Raw genomic sequence first — 27,909 nt, forward strand, 5'->3', positions numbered from 1 at the left:
CAGGATTTATAAGACACTTGTTATTTAATCTTACTCTGTTCAGGTAAATGCATGTAAATGATTAAAAAGTCTGAGGGCAAAGAAGTTGAAGAAACCAAAAAATGTTTATTTTTTAAAATTTCCCTGAATTATATTAGAAGGCAAATGCACGATTAATGCTCAGACAAGTCCTTTGCCAATTTCACCCTTGAAAATTATTACAGAAACAGATTAAGTAATCGAGTTGTCTTCCAATTAACATCTTACTCTCGTTATTACTTTCCTGTATAGATAATATCATTTTGGGGAAGCAAAATAATCTCAGAATCAGAGGCAAACAGATCGGCGCTTTAATGAGAGCCTGTCTGCACAGATAATTGAGAAAGAGAGAAATTCAGCTATAACACAACACTTCATTAGCCCAGACAAATTTACACTTTAAGACAGATGTCCTCATTCATCTATTTACTGATATTTCACTAGAAGTATTTGCTATCAGAAAATGATAATTCTGGAAAAATTAAAACATTTATCCATTATATATAAATTACAAATTAAAAAAAAAATCACCATTATATATAAATTATATACAAATTTTTGAAAGAAAAATCTCTAAATGTCTGGTCTTAGGTTTAACCTTTCAGCTGCTTTGTAACTAACTTTTATGAAAAAAAAATCAAAACTACATGGAATATTTAGCTTTGTGAAAGATTTCATTTTCCACTTTGGCCCAGGATTCCCCATGAAGTGGCAGCTCTGCTTTTCAGGGAGCTCTGCCCTTTGGTGTTTGACATCCTGCTCCGAAGCAGGATCCAGACCTATCTCCCATTCCTGACTCACCGGTTCTCTCCATATGCACATAGATGCCAAGCTGAGCTGACACAACCCTGCACGTTCACCTGACATGCACGCCATTCCCTGGATCAATGAACAGCAGCTTCCTACAGAGATCAGCTATGAAAAAAAAAAAAAAAACAAAACAAAACCAAAACCAAAACCAAACAAAAAAAACAAGTTAACATTTTGATAACTTTATACCTTGAAATTAAATTTGCTAGCATAAGAATTCAAAAGTTATCATTTCATGCTAATTTTACATCATTTCAGGCAAACAACTGGAGAAATAAATGTAAGGTGAAAAAAGCAAATTTCTCTATTAATGTAGATATTACATTACCAAGAACCATTGCAAGGCAAATGTAGTTATTTTAAAAAATTTGGTCTATCAACTCCCTCTCAGCACACTAGCCAAAATAGATTCAAGTCCATAAAGCTGTCCTTAGTCAACGATTATTCTTCTTGAGCAAGGACTGCCTTACTTGTAAAATTCACCTCACATCATCACCGTAATGAAAAGGCTGATCTCTTTAGTCCGAGTCTGCCTCGATAAAATGAGCTTTCTGTTAGGAAAGCCTGAAAATTATTGTTCAATGACTTATTGAGAACTGATTCATCGGAACTCAAAAGCTGTTTGCAATTTTCTTTAGTTGCTTTTCTTATTGTGCAAATAATTTTATTCTTTCTGAGGAATTGTACAGAACTGTTTAAAAAGAAGATGATATACTGCATTTTCAGCTTGAGTTCATATGTTGATTGCTCTCTTGGGTTGCAGAAAAACTGTGTGTGTAGTTGTGGGGGTGTGTGTGTGTGTGTGTGTGTAAAAATAGCCTTGTACACACAGTTGCAGGTCTCATACTGTACTTCATAAATCAAATATATTATCTGTACAATCTAATATTTATAAATATGTTCTAATAATATATTTAATAATAAAAAATTATTTATATATCCTTGATTAATATTTTAGATAAGTATTAATTCAGGTTCTATGGGGTCCATACTACCCTTTATTAATAACTTTTAAATTTAGAGGTTACTAAATATTCTCTAAAAATATTAACTCACCGGGAAATATTCAAGGGGCAAATTTTAGGGTAGATCTCCTTGAATATAGTCATAAAGCTATTTTAGTAGTAAGAGCAAAATGCAACTTCTGCTTACCACCACAGCTGAGCAGTGAAGTCACTTTGTTTCATTTGCTTAATGCAAGATGAACATTTAATTTTTTTTCTAAAACATCTAATTTTTATCTGGATATCCTTTCTATGGCCAACTGCAGCTTGCTAAACTGGTCTAATGCCTTACAAAACAGCCTTCTTTCTTCTGGCAGACACATTTGTAACTGTCAGCCTGAAAAACCTTCCTAATCCTTATCATTCAACTTGCCAACATTCAAATGTGAGATGTGGTATGTGAGAAAACTGAAAACCGGAGTGCCACAAAAATTATACACTCAGGAAAATTTAAAATTCTTGGAGAATCATTCAATCATTGTAATAACTGTAAATAACTTTCAATAATAATGGATTTGTGCTGCTCTATTTCTGATATAAATAATTTTCAACAATAAAATTGAGGAAATGCCAAGTTCACATGAGGACTAAAACAAATGCAGTCCTTGCAGTGCATGTCTCTTGGGAGAAATGTCTCTATCTACCAAGACTTTTCACAGTCCTTATCATCTACATATGCCTGGCCAGTAGTGACAATTTGCCTTCCTGAGGCAAGAAGGTATTTCAAAAGGGCCTTTGCAGAATATCAGATAGAACAGTTGGGTATGTAAGTGAGCTTTATGATGACTTTAATGGAGAATCGCCAGCAAAGAAATTCCTCACTAGGGCAAGTGACTATATGACTGATGATGTTTATTTTCATTCCAGCCTATTAGCTGCAGGTGGAGGAAATCGAAGGACTGCCAATGTGGTGGCTCATGGTTTTGCCAACCTTTTCATTCTGGACAAGAAAACACTCAATGAAATCTTGGTGCACTACCCTGACTCAGAAAAACTTCTCATGAAGAAAGCAAAGTATGTCCTAATAGTTTTTAAATCACATTTTTTAGCTGCATAGTGGACAGTTGTGACATCTAGACAAATTTGCTTTCCTTTCTTAGAAGAGTGACAGATGTAAACACATTTGTATTTAGAGGTCAGATTTGCCTGGTTGTACTAGTGAAAGTCATGGTCTTGGAAGGGATTCCAAGGCTTGTAGAAATGTGGTAAGTAGAATGTAGTCTTGAATGTAGTTGCTTTCTCCTTTGTATTTAAGGTAACAAAACAAATAGGAGATAAAGATACATATCAGGACTCCTTACATAATCAAGAAAGAAACTGCAGGACAGATGTCAGTTAAGAAGTAGGTTTTCAAAGAACCAACAATTAATTCTACAGAGATAGGCTTCTAATGCACCCACAGACTTGTATGCATTTCCAAAATATTAAGCAGTAGTTAGGAATAGGTTTAAAGGCCCAAGATGGAAATACACAGACTAGAGAGGTGTGCATTTTATTCAAAAGGATTCTGAAATGGGATTTCAAACCCAACCTGCTTTTCATCTTGCTTTGGCTGTAGCTTGCTAGGATCACCATTTCCCCAGCTTTGAAAGGGCAAAATATTGTCAGATTTTGTCATAAAATTATGACTAAATTATATCTTGCTAACTTTTAAAAGGTCAAAATATCTGAAACATTTTGTCATTATTAGTATACTTCAGGACTCATTGTTCTCAGCTGTTGTTTTGCATTGCTATGAAAGGTTGGAAGGTTGCTTCCAGACTTGAAATTCCACCAAAGACTAAACTTAGCACTATAGTGACATTTTGTTTAATGGGAGTGCTAGCAGATGGTTTCATTCAACATGTTTCATCAGCCCTGGCTGTCAAATGACAGTATCCTGAGAATCATCACATCTCTGAGGAACAAGGAACCTAGACACAGAATGAGCTCATTGCCCAATATTCACAACCAGCATCAACAGGTAGAAAGGTGGAACAAGTCCACTCACTGATAGTCTCCAGCGTTTATCCTTCTTGATTTTTCTCCAGCTTCTTTCTAAACAGTTGTACAACCATCATTACTTGTTATTCCTGTCTCTCTGTATCACACTACCTTCTGCTTTCTTGCCCATCCTAATCATATCCTGCCAAGCCATTAAACTCTTCTTCCTCCAGATAGCCTTTCTCACTGGCAGAAGTTTAATCATCCTCATATCTGCACTCCCATTTGAGGTCAAAGCCCCTTCTAGATATCAGACTAGTTACAGGATACCCTGTTTAATCTTAAAGATATGCACTACCTGACCTGTGCTGAACATCATGTACTCTGCTCACCTGTCTGGGCATTCACTAGTTCTTCCAAAACTCTCGTGCTCTCTGTAGGAAATATGGGTCTCTATGAGAGCCATGTCTCTAGAAAAATGAGGCACCAACAGAATTGTGCACTGTTTTGATAAAGACTGCAGTTATGTTTAGTTTTGGAATCAAGTTATCGGTTGCTGTGCCCTGGAAGGTCTACATTGGAGTTCTCAATGGAATTGCATTGGCCATCCCACCCCTTTAAAGGGCTCCTTGAGATAAACTCAAAGGATTTATTCAAGCAAGAAATTTCTTCTATTATCACCTGCCTGATAATCACTGTCTTCACATAATAAACACATGCAAGCTGAAATGTAGTTTTTAAATTTGTGACAATAAAACTTTAAAAAAAAAGCAAAATCTTCACTTCTGAAATTCTCAAAGACAGTGGAGAAAATGATAGTATTACGGGATTTACTGTACTTCAGACTGCAAGTGTAGTCCTTGTTCATAAAAAGCCCTGTCAGTGCTTTTGCAAGAATAAAAAAGTTGCCTTGAAAACTGACAGTAACCTAATAGAAATGGAAAGCATGGGAACCCTCTGCTTTTCACTGGTTCCATCTACCTCGGAAGTGTCATTTAATCTTTATTCTCATTGTTCATTCTCACTTCTTGTCATTATGGCTGCAAATCAGTACAGCTACAGAAGGGTGTGAAAATCTAGTCTGCCACATGATTGGCGGTATTTTTTTTATCTTCAGGGTGTCTTCTTCTACTGAGGAAGACCAAAAATAAGTACCACTGTCTAGCTTGACCTATGAGAGATGAGCTACGCTGGAAGTTGGGCTGGTAATCTATTGCTTCCACAAACATCATCTAGACTCCCAATTGAGCACTAAATGCTCTCTGAATTTGCATCCAGAAGGACAGGTAAGAAACTGCCACCCCAGGTACAAGGCATCCGTTCCCCTCCACGCTACTTTTCTCCTTATAAAAGTCTCATTTGCTTTGTGACACTTTGAATTTGATCCTGCACTTGTTTATTCTCCAGCATATAGGTAAGCAACATCAGATTTGAACAGCAGCCTCCACTCTGCCAGACCCTAGGTTAAAACCCTTACCCTTTCCAGCTTTGCTCTTGCCACTAGACCTGGGACCAAAAAAAACCTGTCTGGAGAAGTGGCCAGGTTTTCATCCATGAATGTGACATTTTAGCTTTGCAGAAACTTCGCTCAGTTTCACAGCACTGCTGTCTGTTCTCATTCCTTCCTGCCTCCAGGGTGCTGCTGAAGGAGAAAGGGAAACCTGCTCCAGGACCACCAGTGCAACAACCACGGGGCTTGGCCGGTCTCTTTGGGCAGAAACAGGAAACTCCAAAATTGTTTAAAGCATTGCTTGGAGGAAAAGGAAAAGAAGGCCTTGCTAAGCTGCTGCAAATGAAGAGACATCAAGACATTCAGGTAATGCCACAGAAAATAGAGTAGATTCTTCCAGGTGCTGAAAGATACTGGGAGGGCTTGGGCAAACAGAGCACATGAAAAAGTAGCTTTACTGTAATTGACAGCAAAAACTCCCAGTAGCTGAGATATAATCACTGTACCTAATATCTGTAAACATTAATTCTAAAATTCGGCTGAAATCTTTCTGGAGCTGGACTCTATGCAGGGCAGGGAAAACAAAAGCAAAGAAAAAGCAAGGAAAAAAACCAAGCAAACAAAAATCCTCAAAGTAAGGATAAAATAGACTTTACAAAGACCCTAAGGACATCTGATCTTCTAATTTTGTGTAAATAACAGTAAATACAGAAATATCTGAACACAGTAATCTGATCCATCTAACTCCAGCACACAGTGAATTTTCCAATTCAAAGTCAGATCTCTGGTTGTCACAGATTCTGAACACAAAACTTAAAAGTGTAGCCCACACAGCTAAAACTGATTAAATCTCTAATATATTGCCTTGTAAGAAAATTGTTATTTTAGTTGAAGAAAAATAATTTCCATATTATACTCTGTTCTGAGAAATGGTAGTGTTAATAAGAACGTACTCAGTTCTACATACTTACCCAAAGGTGGCAGAATCCTCTTCTGTCTTTATAGCTGAACTAGCTGTGTTTTTCTTTATTTATTTAAATAAAGAACTTTGCTTACACAAATGACTACAATGCTACGATTGGAGCAGAAACATTGCTCAATTTAATGTGTATTGGTGAACTTAATAGCAAATAGGCTTGGCCATACAATTGAGGCACTGGGCAATATGTCAACATTTACATAATACTTTTTCTTTCTGTACTAGTACATAAAGGAAGACAAGACCTAAGGAAGGGCTGTGTGCCCCAAAATGTGCCAGTTTTACCTGCTGTATTAATAAGCAGATACAAGCTTCTTCGAGGTTTTATGTTGACATTCTGATTCTGAAATTGCATTTTTCATTTAGAGAAAACTGATTTTCAGCATCTAAATATAAATTTATATATGTTGCATACCATTAATCATAGTATCCATGCTGTGCTTTTCCACTGCATATACAGAACTACTTCCTGAATTTCTTCTGGAGCATTGGAAAACATTTAACTTCTTGTTTTTAGGAAACTCAGGCTGAAGCAAAGAAGCCTGAAGAAGAGGAGAAGAAACCCATGGAGTCCACAGCCTCATCTGCACCCCCTGTACAACAGGAAGAGCCGAATGCAGATGCTAAACCTAAAGCTCCAGTTATGCACAGAGGAACCACTAACGAGTCTCTGATCATTAGCATGTCTCCATCCCCCAGAGCAGGAGAAGGAGAGATCCTTAAAGTTGAAGTTAAAGAGAAAAAAAAATAAATAGATGGTGCTTTGTGCTGTGGCCCCATCTATTGCCTTGCTGAATTCAGAGAGCCAGAGTAACTTTGCTTTTGGATACAGAAGATAAAAGTAGAACCTACTCGAGAAAAATCTACCCTAGCTCCTCTTTTTTTTCCCTCCTCTCATGACACAACTGGACAAATTATTTGTATACTTACCTCTTAACCTTGAGCCTGAAGAGAGAACTTCAGGCATAACAGAAATTAGAGCTCAAATTGTATTTCAGGACCACTTGTTTCTTGTTTGATCCATGCTCTCCCTTATCTCTTATTCTGCCTTGCTCCTGCTTTTCCTCTTCCCTCTCCTGGTCATCCTTGCTTTCTTATTGCTGTTCCTGTTGCTTAGTTTGCTCTTAACTTTTGTATGTGTTCTTTTTTATTTTCTTTTCTGGTTTCCCACAGTTATCCTTTTTCTTGTTACTGCCCTACTGTTGCTGAGGTTACTTATGTTTCTCTTGATTCTTCTCTCTCCTCCCCTTATACATCTAATCAGTGACCTGCTTTTGTGACCAGCATGACTCAGTGCAGAAAGCTGTGACACTGTATGTTGGGATGTTTTCACATGGGACAGAGAGCTACAAAACAAAACTACTGTCAAAAAATAAAATCACAAAATGTACAAGGGGGAAGCAGATTGCAGAATTATTGCCAGTCCTCTGAAAGCATGAGCATCTGCTCCAGATGTCTTTGACTCTGGTGAGTAAATATGGCAAAGACTTAAGGTATTTCCCCTCCACACCCCAGGGGAGGGTAACTTTAACTTTGGGCTGTCAATTCATACGTTTGATCTTCCCAAGGGGCTGAGCATTAATAATGCCCACTGAAGAGCAAGCAGTTGAGAGTGGCTAACTTTTTGAAGAATCTTGGTATCTAACTGGCCACTTTAAAAATAAAGGCTATTTTATAAAAAGCAGGATTTACATTTTCTGGCTCTGTGGTGCATAGTTTCAACCGATGCTGCAGTTGCTCACCTCCGTCACACACGGTGATTGATGGTGCAAAGTGAGCCCCGTGCCTTACTGGGGCTGAGCTACATCGTACCTGTGAACTAAAGAAAATCCTGAAAGCAATACAGCTTTCTAAGGAGCTCCCACACTGTCAACCTTCTGCATCATATCATCACAGAAAGAGATGCAACATTAAACAAAAGGCTGAAGCTGTGTTTTAAGCTAAATTCTTGATTAGTTTTTTCTCTTCCATGGGTTTGCATCTCCTCTCTCTCTCCCCATCCACTTTCAGTCCACACTGAAACTGGAAGAACAGTTTTGGGAATTAAAAACATTATGCAGAGGCCAAGCCAAGAAAGTGTAAGGGCAGGCTTCACTGCTCCTCAGCTGACCTGCCAACCAAGGAAGGCATCGTGCCAAAATTAGCCTGCAAAGTGTACATTTATATATCATCCTGAGGGCTACGCATTCTGTAAGCCTGTTCTTTAAAGCCTCTGAACTTGTCTAATCACAGGCAAACTGGCAGCTCAACCAAAATCAATGGAAGCTTTGCCTGAGTAAAAGCTGGATAATTAAATTCCTCATGTTGTATATTCCACACACCCTCTGACATGACCAAACCCCACAACTCTTTCAAAAAGAAAGTTCTCCCACACTAGCAGTGAGGTCAAGGTTCAGCTGCTACAGGGGAAGAACCATCGCTATTTGTATGTGTCCTGGTTTTGACCAGGATAGAGTTAATTTTAACTGGAGTATTTCATACCACGTGATGTCATGCCCAGGCAGGCGGGAGGTTGCTCAACCCACGAATTCCTTCTTTTGTCCCTCCCCTATCTTACCAGAGGGGGGAGAGGGAGGTAAACTGCCGGTGGCATCTGGCTGCCAGCTGAGTTCAAACCTCCACGGTATGTTACTTGTTATTTGACATGGAAAAGGATGTCACAACAGAGGTAGAAAATGGTAAGATGCATCATAATGAATTATTCATCTATTGCACATCCAGGAACATCTCAATACAATCTCAAAACTAGAAATATTTCAGAACTGCTTCACAAATGAGGCCTTCTGTGAATAATAATGATCTATGAATTCATTACAATATATAGTATCCACTTTTTTTTTTTTTTAGAGAGTTGTCAAAACATTACAGAAAGGGAAAAAAAACAAACATAAATCCCAGTATTTTAACACTTTTTTATCAATGAGTAAAGCTCGCTCTCATTGTAAAAGATCCAACCCCCTTCTGCCTACATAAATGCTACCAGGTAACCAAATATTTTCACTGCTGGCATATTTAAGGTCATCAGTCACACACATATTATTACAAAGTAAGGGCTGAGACTGCAGCAGCAAGCGTTACACCACAGCAACTGAGCATCCCACGAGTTGCTGCTTTGCTACAACTTGTAACAGCTCAAGAATTGCAGGAAAGTCTGTCAGTTCTGTCTGCACAGTTACAAAGTTAGACACAGCTCTTGAGTTCCTTAGACCAAAGAGAAGTGTCAGTGTTTGCAGAAGATCACGGCCACACAGAAGTAACATCCATGTGGTTTTCTGACATCCTACTTCCGTTGTTGGAGTATTTTCCCCTTTCCAGAATTCCACCATTTTTAGGGGTGGACAGAGGCAGGAAGGGTCCAGGAATCCGAGCTGCAACCATTTACAGGGTTTTCAGCAGAGGGAATGACACAAGAAAGGTCAAGACGTATTAAATCCTTTCAGGAACTAATTCTACTGTGTAGATTCTTGACTGGTGGAGAAGTAGAGCGAGTTATTCTAGAGCACTTAAAAGACAACTGCCAGTATCAAAGCTCACTCAGGTTCTGTACGGCATCGTGCTCCACTACAACACTCTACTATCTCCATGTTTCTCAGGCTTGACTACACTTGAATGTAAAGAAACTGAAGGACAATGTATTTGAAAACTAAAAATAACCAAATCTCTCACTGAAATTAGACACTGTTCTGAAAATGTTTTGGAAAGCCTGATAATAGTTGTATGAAATTGCCACATTAGAGTTCTCCCATGCGTGCTAAGAGCATGAAACAGTCACTGCTAAAACTGTCCAATTTCAGAATATTTTCTTGCTGAAAGCCAGTATGAGATGCTTTATGAAATATACACTGCACATTCATAACCACTGAGTGGAAAAGGCATTTTTCCTCTCATCTGATAATACTTGTTATAAATTTGAGCTGCTCAGCATGTGGAGTAATCACAGGAACTGCAAAAGCAGCATTTATCATTAGATAGAAAATGCTGAATACAAAAGCACAATGGAAGAACAGTATACTGAAATTATATTTTTAATGCATAGGCATTGTAAATCAGTTAACTTCATCAGAACTGAAATACATAGGAAAGTAAAAAAATTCTGGTTACAGGTTATTTCTCTGCTGTACATATGTATACATTAAGATCATCATATGGCAAAAGCATCTGATTACAGAGACTGCTATACATCACTTTTATCACAAGGTGGTGCAAGTGCCCTACAAACACATTCACTTTACAAAACTTGGACAGTATTTTGATTTGTCACCCTTAAGCTAATAAGGCATTTTTCACATGTAAAAATAAACAAACAAAAAAAGGCAAAACACCACAGTAACCCTCCCCCTTGACTCACAATCTTCTGCATTCCTTGACTCAGAACATTGCTTCAGCCTAACTTAGAATTCACCAGGCATTAGCTGTACACCTCTAAGAGAATTTACACCTGGAAAACGGTTCTCGCCCCTGTTACATGTGAAATATTTTTCTTTTACACAGAATAGGACACACTGAGAAACATTAATATGCTATGTAATTCCCTAAGCCTGGGGAATGTGGGGCTACTTTTTCAGTAAGAGATAATGAATTCTCTGCTGTAGAAACTCAGAATTTACGTATAGAATATAGACAAAGCAAAAGGTTTTATTTTAATTGCATCAGGTATTTAGCATTATAATACCTATTAACATGTTTAAATGCATTTAAATGCACTTTCACGGCAACTTAGAATTGGTAACAGGACACAGATGCAGCATTATATTTTTGGCAGACAGCTCAGAGGAACTTCAGTAGTATACTGTACTATCAGTAGTACTCGTCCACTGCAATGAATCCAGACACAGCATTAATACTTCATCCAGTTATTTCTGTACATGGAGCATGTAGCTGTGCAACAGTTTACTGTTCCAAAATCATACAATATCAATTTGCAGCAGTGTGATTTAAATTCACCATCACTACTTCCTTAATATTTTGTGTTGCATATTTGGCATGACACTTCATTACAGTTTATGTATAAAGTAGTAACACATTTGCACTACTGATAAAAAGATGTCTACAGATTTTTATATAAACACATGGATCAGATATTAAAAAAAAAAGACAGAACTTGGCTTAATACAAAACAAAATCTCTTCCTTAGTATTCCACTACTGAAACTATTTAGGACACCCTTTCACCAAGGAAAAAAGAGTGGAGAATTACATATTCATTCATGATAGATAACTCATCAACTGACTACAAAAAATTTGGTAGGTTTTACAGGATGCATAAGACAATTTTAATACATGTATCATTCATCCATCAATGTTAATGTGAATTCAGATTTTTGACAGCAGTATACACCTATGGAAAAAAAAGAACCAAACAAAACACACCACACAGCAGCTCCAGCAACTGAAAAAAAAAAAAAGACACATACAAAGTCATATACAGCATGACCTGGAGCACTCTTCAGTGCCCAATTATACTAACTTTAATGTTAGTCCATTTTGGTTGTACATGTTACAGCTAGACCATCCAAAATCAGATCACTCAGATGTCTAACTCTAAACCACTTCAAATGTGAAACTGCAAGATTAATGTTCAAGATGGGCATTTTGGAAAGGATAAGTGAGACCTTTACATCCACTTATGTTACACGCACTGACAGATCAGAAAGGATCCTCAGCAAGCAGCATGCAGCTGGGAGACAAGAAAGCGTCATCTGTCCCCTAAGCAATTTGATGTAAATGGTGAAAACTCAAGCCAAGAAAATAAACCAGAAATTGCTTGCCCTAGAGAAACACAGTATGAATACAGGATTAGAGCTTGGACACTTTTTTATGTCTTCCTACTGGAAGAGAAGAGGGAAGATTGGGTTCTCTGTGGGCATTTTTCATTAGTGGGCCTATGAAAAAGAAACATGAATCAAATTAAGACAAAACCAATACAGCACTTTCAAGAGCTTCCTTGCCTTGAAAATATGCAATTATAAATCAGACAAAACTTTTTAACCAAAAGGCTTCACAAGAAGCCCTTTAAAAATCAGTCATGATTGTTTTATGGAAAAAAACAACCAACCAAAACAAAACTCCAACAAACACCAGATCTGGAGTTCCTGGTTTTCAGCACAGCACACACTGAAGCACATGTTACAGCCTTTACAGCAGTAGCCTCGAAGGCCCAGAGTATTCTTCTGACACATTAGAGGTTTACCTTGACTCATCCTAGCTACTCCTCTACTACCTTAAGAGAATGCATATTATAAAAGAATATACACTTTAATGACTTGTTTGGCTCATGTTCACATAGCCCTGAATCCCAGGCATTGGCCAAAGGCACTAAAGTGATGCACGTGAAGTAGGCATGCAAGGAGAGCCTTTACGTTCTCTTCTGGCACTCATCTGATTATGAAACTCCTGTGACAAAATTTTGTTATGTTGGCTTAATAGACACAGAAGCCTGAAGTATTCTAGATTCATTGAAGCACATACAAACTTTTATCTGCTTGGTGGGGATGTACTCTCTTTTTCATAATTTCATTTCAGACTGGTTTTACAGCCACTGAGAAACTGCAGTCCTTGGTGACAATCCCCACAAAAGTAACTCCCACTGGTCGTATTTATCACAGGCAGCTGTTCTACTTCCAGCCATTCTCCTCCTTCTCTATGCATATTCAATTTTGGTTTTTGCACTCTCAAAGTACAATGCACCCATGTAAGCCCTCTCTCTCAAATTAACATAAAATATTAACACAGTTTTGGCCCTTAAAAGGCACGCTTGGCAAAGTGATTGGCAGGCAAAAGCTAACAGACATTACCATACAAAGGTGTGTGCATACATGTATACAGAAATATTTCAAGAACCAGAGTCTGTAGATACAGCAAGTAAGGCAAGCACAGAGTCTCAGCTCCCCTGCTCAGCCCATTCACTTTGCAGCAGGATTCTTTGGAGGCTGCAGTTTGTAGGTGCTGAAGTAGTTCACCACTTGCTGAGGGACTTCTGCCAGGACACACTGCGCCAGAGCTTCCTTTGGAGACTTAGGAAAAAAGAACGAACACCAAGTTTCAGTTTCCACCAACTGTTAACAGAGATCCTAAGATGGGTAATAAGCACCTCCTCTACTAGGCAAATTTAAAGTCTGACATTTTAAAGAGGACTTTACACAACACCCTTGTGGGACAGATGGAAGCTTCCCTGACATCTTTACCTTCTGATTCCCATGAACAGGAACCATCTGGTTGCCTTGTTTCACTGAAGTAATAGGAGCTGGGTCAGCAAAGGACTGCCATGTCTGAGATACATTTTGTCATATGAAATACACACAAACAGTGCAGATGCTGAACTTCAGCTATGTAAACACACTTCCACTCTTCACTTAAGATGACCCTTCAGGGTCTTGTCTAATCATCTGTAACCTTTTGCACTGTGTCCTCCACAGCAACTGTACTGCTACAGAGCAGGTAACTGCAAGATTAAGCATCCATGGGAAAAAAAGCACCCCTTCTTCTAGAAACTGAAAGCATCTGAATATATACTTTTATACTGAATATTGACCCTAGTTAATCTACATCCAAGTGCATTATTCAATAAGCATATTCTATATTGAGTTTGGTCTCTTTCTCCTTTCAGTTTGCCCAAGTTGCACTGAGATTAAATAAAGAACTTTTATCAAAGGTAAAAATAAAAATACAAAAAAGAAGGCGTAAGGAGTATTATTAACTGGGTTAATATTAAGAAACAAAACAAAATGAGAACATATCAGGATGTAAATTAGGATCTTATCTTCATCATCTTGAGGAACTTTTGGTTGTTTTTTTTAAAAATCAACTTTTTCCAGTGATACATTTGAAAGTTGGACTATATTAGCCTGTGCATATTTTATTGGGTTCTACACCAGAGGAAAAAAAAAAAAAAAAAAAAAAAAAATCAAGAGTCCATTCTTTCACCACCTATTTTTCTATTTTTTTTGGTATATTTGCTTTAGCAAAAATGAAAACTATCACCACTATTGTGCTCACACACAATTTCTACTGATTATGACCTCCGTGATTGAGCGTTGAATTTTAACACTGCACTAAAATGTGAGACTAATCCACATCTACAAATGGGCATCTGCAATAAAAATCATTTTGCCAGAAGAACAAAACCATAGTAAGTTCTTCCTCCCAAATGAAAAACACATCCATCTGGTTAATCAAATCTGGGGTAGATTTACAAAGGTCATTCGCCTCCAGCAACTGGTCAGAAATGCAATGAAGCCAGAAATAGAGTCTTTTAAAACATGAATAAGCTCACCTAATGGAAATTCTACGGATGCTGAAGTCTTCTGTGCTTTTTTGAGCACTTAATAAAGTCTCTGAACAGACTTTCATTTTAGAAACACTGAAAAAGCTTAGGACTATATGTAGGATATCTGAGCAAACCCAGCATACCTCTACAAATATTTATTAAGCATATATTAAGATTCCTTACATTTTGGAACTTCCTGAATGGCACAAACTGGACAATGTCTCTGACAGCTGGTTCTCCTGATGAGGACCTAAGAATTCCATTGTCACCATCAAGAAACTCCATGGCATCGAAGTCTGCTCCTCCAACACCAACAATGATAATGGACATGGGCAGTTTCGAAGCATTAACTATGGCAGTCCGAGTTTGATCAAGGTCTGTTATCACACCATCCGTTATGATCAGAAGTATAAAGTATTGCTGTCAAATCAATAAACACTGTGTCATGACAAAGAAATAGAAAACATGTAGGCATGTACACTTAGAAAAATGGACATACAGGACTATATACTGTTGTCACTTTGAGCATGTTCAATGAACTCACCGAGTTTTACAATCAAACATCTACATTGTGGTTAGGCTTCATCTGTACAGTCCAAAGAAATTTATAAGGACAACATAATCCATCTTTTAAAAGAAGTCATCTTTAAACAGCCACCTCCCAAAACCCCAATGATCTCACCCTTCTCCTTGTCTCTAAAATCCCCACACAAACCAACAGTTAACCTATCTGTCCTGGGATAGAAGGCAGTTTATTGAAGTTCTGGACAGATAACACCTGTGAAACTTGTATTTGTTTCCTTTCTGGTCTATCAATACCTTTATGAAGTGCTACCCTTTGCTTCACTCATTACATCCTTAAAATCCTAACTATAGATTAAAACATATCCTTTTGTGCTGAAAAACAGCATGTCCACTTTCAAATTCCATTAATCATGTTTTCTAGCTAATTTATGAAGTTAATTACCAAGGCATCTGAGACTACCTTGCCGTACTTTGGTAATTTATTCAAGTACCACTTGAATTGCTTCCACTATACTGCCAGGGCTTCTAAAAGTTGGCATCTTAGCTTCTGTTCTGGTTTAAAGTACCAAGAACAAGCTAGAAGTACAAAGTTCAGAAACTATCCAACACTTTTTTGAACTTCTGGTCTTCTCTCACTTGGTTCATTTCAGACAATTACTGGGCAGCACAAATTGAAGTTCCGAAGGTACTCCTAGTATTCTTACAAGTCTTCCTCTTCAGTACTTTGCTTCCCATCTTCCCTTATTTGCCTCCAAAATAATTGGATTTCCCTTATGTTCTGTGTTCAAGTACCACCTTTTCTCATTGTTCCCCACCACTCCACTCCCCCACTGCAGCAAGAATGTCTACAAAGCAACCATGATCAGAGAAGGCTATGACCAGCAGCATGACAGCATATGACACGGGATTAATTTCTCTCTTCTTATACATCCCCCCATACTGGAAGAAAATCACTAAAAACAAAAAGCCAACCAAAATATCTACAGTATGCATTAAATGGCAAGGCAGCAAAATTTCTTTAAAGCATTCTTTCAGGCAGAAAAAATAAATCTCTTGCTAGGCATACTGCACTCAGGAAAAAAAAAAACTGTACGAGAAGTTTTGCTGCTTTCCTAATATATATATTGATGACAGTTAAGACTACCGAGGCAAAACCTTATAAACCTCTTGGCATATGAAAATCCTTAGCTCTTTTCCAAATATGTTATTTTTCAAACTGGAAAAATAGTATTTATAAACAAGAAGGGAAAAAATAATATTTATAAACTAGAAGGGAAAAAAAATAATATTTATAAACTAGAAGGGAAAGAAAAAATATTTATAAACTAGAAGGGAAAGAAAAAAGTAAGAAAAATACACACACTAGCATGAAGAACTTACAGATGCTGTTTGCTGTTGTGTAGCTGCTGCAGCAAATCTTGACACATGGTTTATAATTGGAGAAAAATTTGTTGGTCCATATAATTTCACTTGAGGAAGACAAGCCCGATATGCATCAACAATGCCTTGGATTCCTAGAGAACACAAATACATCCTATTATTTCTTTCATATTATAATTAGGATATTTTGAAGCACTCAGTGTTCCTAAACCACTGTATATGTCAGTTATTTAAAGTGATGATACAAAGATTTAAAACTAAATATGATTAAAAAAAAAATGAATCACAAGCAATGGAGGCCTTCAGTTTGGCCAATGCTTAACACACATGCTTAACATACTTGGCTTTATGTGAATAGAAAGGCCAAATACTGTATGCTCAAGTGCGTGTAACTGAATTACAACAGTTCTCTCCACCTGGCAGCTTGTGGTAGCTAGCCGTGTGATCAGAGATGTCATATTCAACAGGTAATAGCAGCATTATACTCAAACCAGACAACCACACCAGCAGTGCAGTAGAATGAAGTGGCTTGACAACATCAGAGAACTATTCCCAGCTCACCTATGCTGTGCCCTAGCTGCTCAAAACACTTCTTTCACAAAACAATACAGAAGAGAGACCAAATGCTATTTCTAGTAACTAAGAGAATTGTTATAAAATTGTTTCCTGCTACACAACTATCAGAACAACATGTTACACAATTCACCTGCAAGTGTTTTTATCCCTTCATCTTAGACATTTTATCCTCTAGGTCTGATGTTACTTTCTCAGACTTACCATTACAGAATGGGTTTGATGGGTTAAAATTTAATGGAAACTCATGTGACACCTATCAATACACAAAAGACATAGTTAGGACTGTACATATAATCTCCTCCTGAAGTGTTTTTAGTTGTCTTATATAGTGCATTTACATGTTCAATTACCTGAAATGAAGGAGGAATTTGTGCACCAAATCCAAAGGCTGGAAACATCTTATCTCTAAAAAAGCAATTTTAAAGAAAATGAAGTGAGTGCCTTCCTTTAAAAGCTGTCATAGTTCAGTAACTTTAGCTAATCAGTGCTGCTTTTGATCATTAAAAGTGCTGTTTATTAAGCATTAAGACGCAAAATTTAATGGAAGTTCCCCCTTGTACTTAGAAATAAGACCAAACCAGTCTTTAACACCAAATTGGGAAGAATGTAAGCCTTTATTTAAATTAATGCTGCTTTTTATATCACAGATTAAAAGCCTTGCTTGTCTACAGTAAACACAAGCTTTTGCTCGTGATTATGTCATGTGCAGCGATTATAAAGTTGTTTTTGGCTCTACATTTCAGCTCACAAGTTTCATTCTGATATATCTACTGGCATCTTCAACACTGGTTGAAGAAACTACCACAAATATCTATATATCTAAAAAATGATTTAAATAAAAATCTAAAAAACTTACGTATCATAATCCTGAATGACCATTCCTACAGACCAAATGGCTGTTAGGTATTCATTAACCCCGTTAGGGCTGAGATAATGCAGAGAGTCTGGAGAGCGAGGGTCTCCATTGGAGCCTGTAAAATCTATCCCCACCTGTCAAAATGCAGTATTTGGATCAAATTGCTGTTAGAGATAAAATTGTGTTTCTTATCTCTGGCAAAGCCAAAGTGAAAATCATGGAAGAGTTACAAAGAGTAGTTACCAGAACATCTACAAATCTAACAGACACTATACTTCGATGTAGGTTTCTTGGAATATTAACACTCTTAAAATAATGCCACTACAAAACCAGCACCAGCTCTGCATCTCTCAGAAGGGCTGAAATGACATTCATCTGTCAGGTTTTCACCATGTTTGTTTTCAGTTACCACTCACAGCAGCTCTTAAATAGCTGTTAAATTAATTTTATCCTCTATCTTGCCATCTTTTCTCTCAGAAGTACCACTAGTCAGACACCACAGAAGCCTAGAGATAATTCTCTGTCTGACCTCAATGGGTCTTCTCTGCCTTGGTGATGAGGCATATTACCAGGGTGAAGACATCTTACTGTTATTTGTGCTGCATTTTGTTTCCGAATTACATTACTTAAGGGTCGTAACCCATATGATGGCTTCTGTATGTTGCTTTCATTAAAGTAAAAGGCTTTGAAAACCACCATCAAGGTCAAAAGTGAAATCTTAAAGGAAATGAAGTAAATCACAGAAATGTCAATTTCTCATTGTCTCCATCCACACAGCTCAGCCAGTTCCTAACCAACGTAACTACAGGTTGAGAACTTCGTGCCATGAATAAAGGAAATAATTTTTTCTAAACAGACTAGATGGACTCTGGCAAAATGGCTTCCCCCCTCCATGCTACAGAACAAATACAAAAATTTTAAAAAAAGAAACAAACAGTAATCTAATGAAGAACACAGACAATTATATACTTCAGTTTGTTCCAAAACTCTGAAGCTACTTTATATAAATGATTTAACTTACTGTGAAATTCAGCTGACACCCCCCCATGATGTAATCAAGGAATGTGCATTCTACTATTATCTAAAAAAAAAAGTTAAAGACAGGAATTAACCTTTTTTTTTTTTTTTTAATGGGAGAAAACCAGTAAGTATTGTTGCAGAAACTTCTGAGGTTCCAGATTTGTTTTCTTTATCCATGCAAAGCCGTACTTTTACTCTATAGATATCCCACCCACCCACTGCACTGAGGCTGTTTACACTGTGCCATCACACACTCAGTACATCAGAATCAGGCCTTTTATAAAATTACAGGCAGACAAAGTAGCTCCAAAAGCATTATCATTTATACAACAACATTATCATGACAGACTTACCAGATTTTAATTTACATTAAAACGGTGAGTTGGGAAACACAGTGGTTCAAGAATGGCCTTACAAATTAGTAAGCCACCTTTGCCATACAGATGGCATCTTCAAGAGAAAGGGAGGGGACAGACACATGATTCTGCTGTCAATCTGACTCCTTATATGAATCAGAGCCCTTAAATATTTACTGCGTCTGGAACTTTCAGGCATTTTAAAGTTTCTTACAGTTTGAGGGTGTAGGCATACTAGATTAGAGTTGTTATGCTTTGAACACTTAAAACCAAAGACTCATACCAGGATATATTACTGACCTCACAGTGCTTAACGCTCACAATGCCAGAGTTCTTATAATTTTTTTTCTTCTGTCTTTTCTTTTCATTGATGCACTCAAATTCAACCTGCGTGAACGCAAACAAATCCAACAAAAGCACTATAAATGTAATTTATGCAAGAAATTTTAAAATTCTTTATTCTAGGATTGATAGTTTGGACTTGTATTAAAATGCAGTTTATTTCACTATCAAGCAAAGTTAAACCCAGCCTGCCCAAAATCAGCAAGAAAAATCCCATTATCAAGATAAAAATTTTCTCTAACCCAAAAGCTTACAAATGCTTGTTTAGACAACTGCATTTCAACTATACGAAGAAATTCTGTACCATTTTCCCTCTGAGGAAACTTCCTTTTTGGTAAAGACGTGGTGATTCAGGCAAAGCATCACTGTTAGCAGCAGCTGTGGTAGTAACGTACAAAATAAAAGGTATATGTTCCAAAAAATCCATTGTTGAGGCTTCATTAATTAAACCGACACCTTAACCTCCAAGTGCAACCAACAGATAGCCAGGTTAAGCAGCTCCTGCCATTGTACAGGTATGATGGTACAATGCAGCATGTCTGGTGCATAAATAGTCTGAGGAGCTATTCCAGACAGGTCTTCTGGCTCAGTGCCAGAAACTGGTTCTACTGCTTTGGTTTAAGTTCATTAAGTTCTAAAAAGTGATCTTGCAATTAATCTCAAGTGAAAAAATGGACTAATAAAATCAGCACCTGAGTAGTCTACATGCCTCTGGTTTACCTTCTTTTTTTGGACATTTCCCCACCAGTATCATTTCTATTTGATGGAAATTGTCTTTCAGGGACTTGGTTTTGTGCCATTATGTCAACTAGTGATGTACCCACTAGTAACAGCCACAAGATACATAGAATTTACAATCTTTCAACTACATTTTATAATCCTCCAATCAGAGCTCATTCACAGCACGCTTGGGGGGAAGATACACCCCTTTGGAGAATGGGGAAAAAGGAAAAATCAGCAATTCTCCAGAGAATGTAAAAGCCACATGTTCCCTTCAGTCATACAAGATCATCTTCCTCAGCAGCTGAGGGTACAGAGTCACACCCATGCCTGCCTCAAGTAAACTTGAAAGGAGTTGTGTCAGGTGCAGCTGATGTCTGAATTGTGGTAGTAACTGAAGATCACACTTGGAGTATATAAAGTCAAATTCTAATGCACAAATTAGATATATTTTACCAACATTATCATATTAATCAGATCATGCAGGGTTAGAGATTAGTTCCTTTTAAAAGTAGAAAAAACCTGAAGCAGATTATTTGTGTTGTCTCTTATCTTTACTTCATTTTACTGGCAGAGCAGTAAATTACTTAGATTAGGTACAGACACAGTTCTCATGAAAACAACTTTCTTAAAGCATTTCCAAAACCAGTACAGGTAGATAATTTAAAATACCTTTTCTTTAAATTCAAAAGAGACCACACCTATTATGCTACTAGGGGTGCAATGAAAATAGGTATTCATATTCTCAAGGAGCCTTTATACAACATGCTTCACACTGCATGGGAACCCACTGTCATAGTTCTTACAAAAATACAGGTTTGAAAATGCAAACATACAAGCCTGCTAGTTTTAATTTATGATATTGCTCTATAACAAAAGCACAACTTTTTTTTTTTTTTAAAAAAAAGGAAAATGTCCTGTTAAAATATTTGTAAAATCTTCATTTTAAAAAGGAGATAAAATGGTTTTATGAAATCAACCCGCTCCCCAATTTATTTTTTGTAAACTTTAATTACAGAATAATAGGAAAGATCGCTGTCAGCACTGAAAGCTAAACTGATACCACCTGGCCACTGAAAGATCTAGGAAAAAAAAAAAAAAAAAAGAGAACACCACCTAAGAGCTCCAACTAGGCAGCATATAAATTACATGCATAGGATATGAGTCCAAAATTCCTGACAAACAATATAAAACCTTAAGAGGCATTAAACTGAACCAAGCCTAATTCAAAATGAGTTCAGAAATGGGTTTCTGAAAGGAAAGCACAGCAGGGCACAAAGCAGCAATCAAAAAACCACTACAGTCAAGGTGGACTCTTCACATCCAACAGATCTGAAGAGTTTAGTATGAATGTAACACTAGAAAAGTTAGAAAAGTACAAGCAGGCATTCTTATATATACATCTTATTATTAATGCAGAAGCAGTTCTGCAGGTTTTACAGAATTGAAGGAAAAGATGGTAAAAATATTTTGATTACATACATAAAACACAGACTTTATGTTAAGGTTGCTATGCCACCTTTTTTCTTATAAATGTAAAAATCATGTATTAAAAGGTTTGCAGGTTCATACAGTTCATAAGAACAGGAAGGGTAATCTGACTTTAAAGAAGATCCATCTAACATAACACATTCAGTGGCATTTTTGTGCAGTGACTAAGTGTTGAATTTTTTCATATACACTGAAGTATCCATGATAGTTGGTAAGGGCCATACTCAAAATAAAGGACTGAGTAAAACCTCAAAAAGTACTACAAGCTTTGGCCTTTTAACTGCAGTGAAATTTGTGCTGCATTCTGTCTTCTGATACTCTAAATGTTTTGATTTCTGTATTTTTATGATTAATGAAATTCATTTGTGCTGATGGTTGGGTATTTAAGATACATAATATTAAAAACTGTAACCAAAATATTAATCATAGGAAAGTGGATGCATAACGTAAATGCTGAGTCAACCACAGCTACAGTAGCATTGTTAAGGTGTAGCCTAACACAATTTTGATACCTGCGAGTCAAGTGACATAAATGAGTAAAACAGCTTATCAAAAGAATACGGACAGCTTAGACCATGTAAGACTTACAGGTGAGGACCGAGATGCTTCCTTCAGTTTTGACATCGTAGTTTGAAAACTTCCTATGAGATCATGAGACCCATCACTATCATAGTCATAGCACTCAACCTAAAATTAAGCATTATTCACTGTTAGTAACAGAAATGGCACTACATAAGCAACAAACACTGCAATGGCATTTCTAGTTCAGGCAAACCTGAACATCCAAAACATTCCTAAATCTCTTACATCATGGAGTTTTTCTCGTTTTAGCGTCTTGTCTGCAGTCTTAGAATGGCATAGAGTTGCATCTAAAAATTATAGATTAAGATTGGGTAAAAGCCAATACACCCAGTTTCAGAACAGATCTTCCACTGAAGTGAAGGAGAGATAAGAATACTAAGCAGTATCAGGTCTTGCACAAGCAAGTAACATCAATTATATCAAACTACATTTTGGGAGTGAGGGGGTGTCAGGACGAGTAGGAAAATAATGCAGGCTTTTTTACTGTCATCGTGGATTAAGAGACTTAAATTTCCTTAATACCTCTGAAAAACTATCTCTAACCATTCAGCCAAAAGTTTAGTACATCAGTTTTTCAGTGTTCGTGAGATTTTTATTAATACTTTTATATTACTTTATTAATCTTCAAGATAACTCAGAATTTATAAGTATGTGAAAGTTCAGCCCTAAATCTACAAGCAAGACTTGATTTTTATTATCAAATTTAAGCAGTCACTACGATCCACACTTCATGGATCTGAGTATCATCTAAAAATCCCTCTTTTTCTGTATTCAGTGTTTAATGTTAAGTTTTATTATTTAATCAACTCATCTTTTAACACCCCAAACGAACAAAGAAGGCAGAACAAGTAAAAGTACTTCTTTCTTCTTTGAAAACCTATCCATTTGAGATAGCATAACCTTACCACTGTTACTTTAGTGCCCTCAATTTTTGTTTTATAAAAGCTCAACTTACGAATGTGACCCAACTGCTTTTCTAGATAAAAAGCTGTATATTTGTCTATAATAGCATGTTAATTCCATTCACTTCTGATATTTCAGTTTAGCACACAGACATGCTAGCTAACTTAAATTAATCAAATCACAGAAAAAATGAGAAAAATACTTAATAATGATAAATAATAACAGTAATAAATCCAGAGTCAAAGCAGGAATCCCCCATTGTTTGGAATCAAGACATAAACTTCAAGAAAAACTTTTCTGAATATATATGGCTTAAACTGAACATCTATTTTCATGTCTGTCTTTCCAGACTGAAAAAATAATACAATTATATTCAAGAAACAATTTAGTTGATTACTTGGCCAGTTCACTTAAGAATAACAAAGTAAACCAAACAACTTCAACATAGGCTTGAGCTTCTGAGAGAGGAATTAACTTTCTGAAAACAAACAGTAATGGTGAAGTACAAAATATGGTGCATAGATTGCAAGTTCCACACTGTGCAGAACATGCCTCTGTTGCAGTTTGCACTACCTTTTCAACGCACTAATAAATAAATGCATGCACATGCACTGATAGCAACTTAAACCTCATACAAGCAGCCACAGAAACAACAGACTAATGTTCATGGCAGATGCTATGTAAATTCTTTTGAATGCCGTAAGTTAAGCCAATCAAATACTCAGCCAAGTGCTTCAGTACCTGAAATTTAAAACTGAAGACATTTCCTGAGCCAATAGTTATGAAACCTGTTCACAGTTAGCACAGTTATTTCTTTCTCCTTTTAGAGGGATCAAAATTTCTCTTGATTGATATATTTGACCCATTTAAGACAATTTTCAATACTTCAGGCAAAACAGAAACAGTTCTTTTGTTCCATGTATGCCCCTCCTGGACATGCAATAGCGCTAAGGAACCATGTGATAAAATTACATGTATTTTTTCCCCAACAGAACTAGGCATGCTTGCTCCAGATGAAAGGTTCACATTTTCAACAGAGAAAAAACACTGACTGCAAACAAACTCACAGGGAATACAGCAGTAAATCCAGAAGATAAAGAATCAACTTGGTTTGTGCATTGCTGGGAATACACAAACTAAGTCATTAAATAGGTGAAAAGCCACTCATTATGGAAAAGTTGGTGGTTTTACTTACTATGACAAATAGCCCATTACGTATGCAACTGCACGCATATGAAAGTGTTAAAAGTATTGTTTAATCCTACAACAACATTATAATACAATTCTGTCTGCATTTTAATGTTTGAAGAGATAGCTCCCAGATTTATAAATTAACATATAATCCTACTGTCTGAAAGTCCATAACAACACCACGTAAAATCTATTTCTTCTAGAAATAAACCTACACTTCTGAGGTAAGATTCCAAGGAACAGACTTCATTAAAATGACAGCGCTGAGAATAACTCCATCTTAACAGACATATTTTTATCAACAGTCTACAGTTTTAGTATGCTTGTTTACTGAAAAAGAATATATTTACATTATGGAGATGTAAGAGCTGTCACAGCTATTTTGGGGAAAAAGGAAGCAGAAAGAAATGAGAAGGAGAAAACACAGAAGCAGTAAGGGAAGCAGGTTCTGGGCTTGTAAAGGTGTCCATTAGTCTGCTCTGTAATTATGTATTTAAATCTATACAGGTGCTTTTAACACCCACATCCCTGTGGCTGTTAAGCATTTTCCAGGACTGCCTTAAGTCATATGACTAATACCTGTCATATGCAGATCATGCTCCCATTTTTCCTTCCCAGAGGAAGAATAGCGAGTATAGTGGCTTGTTTCATTAAGGGTTTTTTTTAAAAACTAAAATATCAGGTTCCTAACATGTTCTTGATAGCTTATAAATGGCATTTTGATTGGTTGTTTAGCTTCAATTCCACCCCTAAAGGGAATTCCTAAAGAAAAACATTCAGAAGTTAAACATAATTTATTCAATACAAAATCTGAATCATTACATTACAGGTTTGGTTGACTTTCTGACAGAAAGTTCAGTTTTATTTAAAGAGAAAAAGTGACTACATCTGGTAGCCATAAGATACGTCTGGTCCACATCCATTATCTCAGCTAGTATTAAGTGTAATTAATTGTATCAGGTAGTATATTAAGAATTTCATTACTGTTACCTGTTACACCAGTAACAAAGTATTACAAGATCCATAACACCGAACAAAGCATATTCTATAGAGCCTTTACCATGTATCTGACTGTGCAGTATCTGATCACCATCAGTATTGGCTGATGTAACACTTACAATCCAAATAAGAAACTGAATTGGGTATTTCAAAGCTACTTATGTTCAACTGGTTTCCCACACTTTTAAAGACCAACTTTTACCAGATAATGCATCACAGGTGTGAGATATGCTTTTTTCCTAAAACATGCATGTATCTCTGTGACTTTCAGATAAGAGTAAGAAACGTAATACTTTCTCTTCAATTTGAAAAAGGCAGTAACTAGAATAACACAGCTTCTATTCATTACATATTCTGATTTTTTAATGCATTAATTCATACACACATTTCATATGCATTACCTTGATTGACTTATCCATGTCACTGTAACACAGAGAATTGAGAGAGATTTTAAAGGGCCTCCAAACAGGATTCAGGTTGTTTTTAATAACCTGTTAAAAAAAAGTCAGAATAGTATTGTTCACAAGAGTGAAAAGTAGTCACCATAACTGATCATACCTTCATGCCATGATTTTTGTAAGCAAACCCAGTTGACTACCACTGCTGTCAATCACTTCCTGCAACCCAAATCCTTAACATCTAGGATATAAACAAAACTACATATTCTTAGCATGCAATACCATTGTCCAAAAGAGATGGTATCTTTCAACTCCATGTTTTTCTTGACTGTACTGTGATCTGTTACATGATTCAGCTAGTTCACTGCAAAAAATTAAATTGATCTTTACGTAAACATTGACATTGTGGGTTTTTTTTTAATTAACACACACACACACACATAAACATATATAAAAAAGTGCGACTTATCAAAAAAAACATCGAAGATTATACTGGAATTTCTGAATATATCAGTGCTCTAGAGATTAAAATTCACTCCATCTTATATTTATTCTGAAATTCCACTTATGGAAATATTCTCTCAAGAAATTAATGGTATAGTTAGGCAGAAACAGTGCATGAGAATAAAAGGTGTCTCAAGCTGAATGCTAAATAAGTGAAATTTAAGAATAATAATGAAGTATCTTAAGAACTTGTCAACTGGAAAGTATCTGTCATATACCCAATGTATCAAATAATGACCTTATAAAGCACAAGAAGTAATACTTAATTAATAATACCTAATAATAATACTCATACTTCCAGCACTGTAGTACAGAGAAAGTTCTCTTTTGAAAATGAAAACAGTAAACAGCAGTTAGTAGCATTAAAGGTTTTTAAAATCTGTAACAAAGAACTAATCCTCCAACCAGTTCCAGGCTGGAACAGCAGATTCTGGATTCATTACTGAAATAGATGATTGAAATCCTCATGGAAATGATAGATTTATAAAAACAGGTTTTCTCATGAGGTTGTCCTTCCACATAAAATGTGACACAGAAAGGATTTATACTTCTTCAACATCCATGCTTCAAAATTAATACAGTCATCACTGCAAATGTGCACATTACCTCAGTTGTGACTAGGGCCTGAGCTTCCACTACAGTGAGACAGTTTGAACCTACTCCTACCCTGTCAGTTGCTGCCACGGGACCTCTGCACCTCCTCCTGGGTGGAAGGCTGCTGCTGCTCAAGCACGTTATCCTTGGCTTGCCCTTGCTATGCAAGCATTTGGTATAATTACTGTCATTAGTACAGCTAGATGACATTGACATAAGAATAGCACAGTCACAGGAATGCTTAAATTCTACCCTCAGAGTAGCACCAAGAGTGAGTGTGCAGTACCTTTTCAAAACACTTGTTTTCTTCTAGATCGCAGAAGGTTTAAAAAACATTATTTTCCTTTAAAACAAGGTGCATAAATGACAATCTGAGTAAGGCAGATTTCCTGTTCTATCAGCAAGTCAGTGGAAGAGCTGAGGTGATTCCCAACTGGTCTGCATGTCAACTACGAAACCGTTCTCTTCTTTTTGTAAGATACTGTACCTTTAGGGCTGTGATTCACTGGAAATCGAATAACCTTAATCTCTAGATTGTTGACTGAAAATATCCTACCTCTGTTCTGTGAACCATCACCCAGTTTCCATCTCCAGTCTGCTTGTGGAATTCCAGATAAGGATCTGACTTTCCAAAAAAATCCTGTATTTAAAGAACATGTAATTATCCCAGAACAGCCTGTGGCATGAATGTCATTAAATACTAGTTAAAACACACTTAGATTAACAAAAAGTAAACTAAATATTGAGGGAACAAAAGCTTTAGATGAAGAAATGCAAATCTGATCATACTACCACCTGTGAAAGAGAAAGAAAACGGGCCATGTCCATCAAATTAGCATAAAAGTTCTGTAGTATCCACATACTAAATACCTGACAGTTCAAACAAAATAATACTTATATCAATAAGTACTATGATGGATAGTTAGGAAACTGAGGATTTCACCTAGTTTAAAAAACTAGCATTAAAACGACTGGGAAAAATATTAACATTTTTTCATTATTTATTTTTTTAAATTTTGTTTC

General features: G+C 36.6%; 2 protein-coding genes across 2 annotated transcripts in view; one reads left to right on the forward strand and one right to left on the reverse strand.

The window, feature by feature from the left end:
- CNGB3 (cyclic nucleotide gated channel subunit beta 3) overlaps nt 1-8,027 on the forward strand; it is a 68,855-nt gene extending 60,828 nt beyond the window's left edge. The window contains exons 16-18 of the mRNA XM_074898764.1: nt 2,700-2,846; nt 5,391-5,571; nt 6,702-8,027. Of these exons, the coding sequence (XP_074754865.1) occupies nt 2,700-2,846; nt 5,391-5,571; nt 6,702-6,935 (562 nt within the window). The 3' untranslated portion in view covers nt 6,936-8,027. The remainder of the gene's footprint in view (nt 1-2,699; nt 2,847-5,390; nt 5,572-6,701) is intronic.
- Nucleotides 8,028-10,195: 2,168 nt separating this feature from the next.
- Nucleotides 10,196-27,909, reverse strand: part of CPNE3 (copine 3) — a 32,025-nt gene continuing 14,311 nt past the window's right edge. Inside the window, exons 9-19 of the mRNA XM_074898765.1 lie at nt 27,443-27,526; nt 25,792-25,881; nt 22,304-22,402; nt 19,463-19,549; nt 18,808-18,867; nt 17,787-17,920; nt 17,281-17,335; nt 17,132-17,183; nt 16,355-16,488; nt 14,633-14,869; nt 10,196-13,196 (exon numbers count right to left, since the gene is read on the reverse strand). Of these exons, the coding sequence (XP_074754866.1) occupies nt 13,086-13,196; nt 14,633-14,869; nt 16,355-16,488; nt 17,132-17,183; nt 17,281-17,335; nt 17,787-17,920; nt 18,808-18,867; nt 19,463-19,549; nt 22,304-22,402; nt 25,792-25,881; nt 27,443-27,526 (1,143 nt within the window). The 3' untranslated portion in view covers nt 10,196-13,085. The remainder of the gene's footprint in view (nt 13,197-14,632; nt 14,870-16,354; nt 16,489-17,131; nt 17,184-17,280; nt 17,336-17,786; nt 17,921-18,807; nt 18,868-19,462; nt 19,550-22,303; nt 22,403-25,791; nt 25,882-27,442; nt 27,527-27,909) is intronic.

The sequence above is a fragment of the Athene noctua genome, chromosome 2 (assembly GCF_965140245.1).
Source record: "Athene noctua chromosome 2, bAthNoc1.hap1.1, whole genome shotgun sequence".
NCBI lineage: Eukaryota > Metazoa > Chordata > Aves > Strigiformes > Strigidae > Athene > Athene noctua.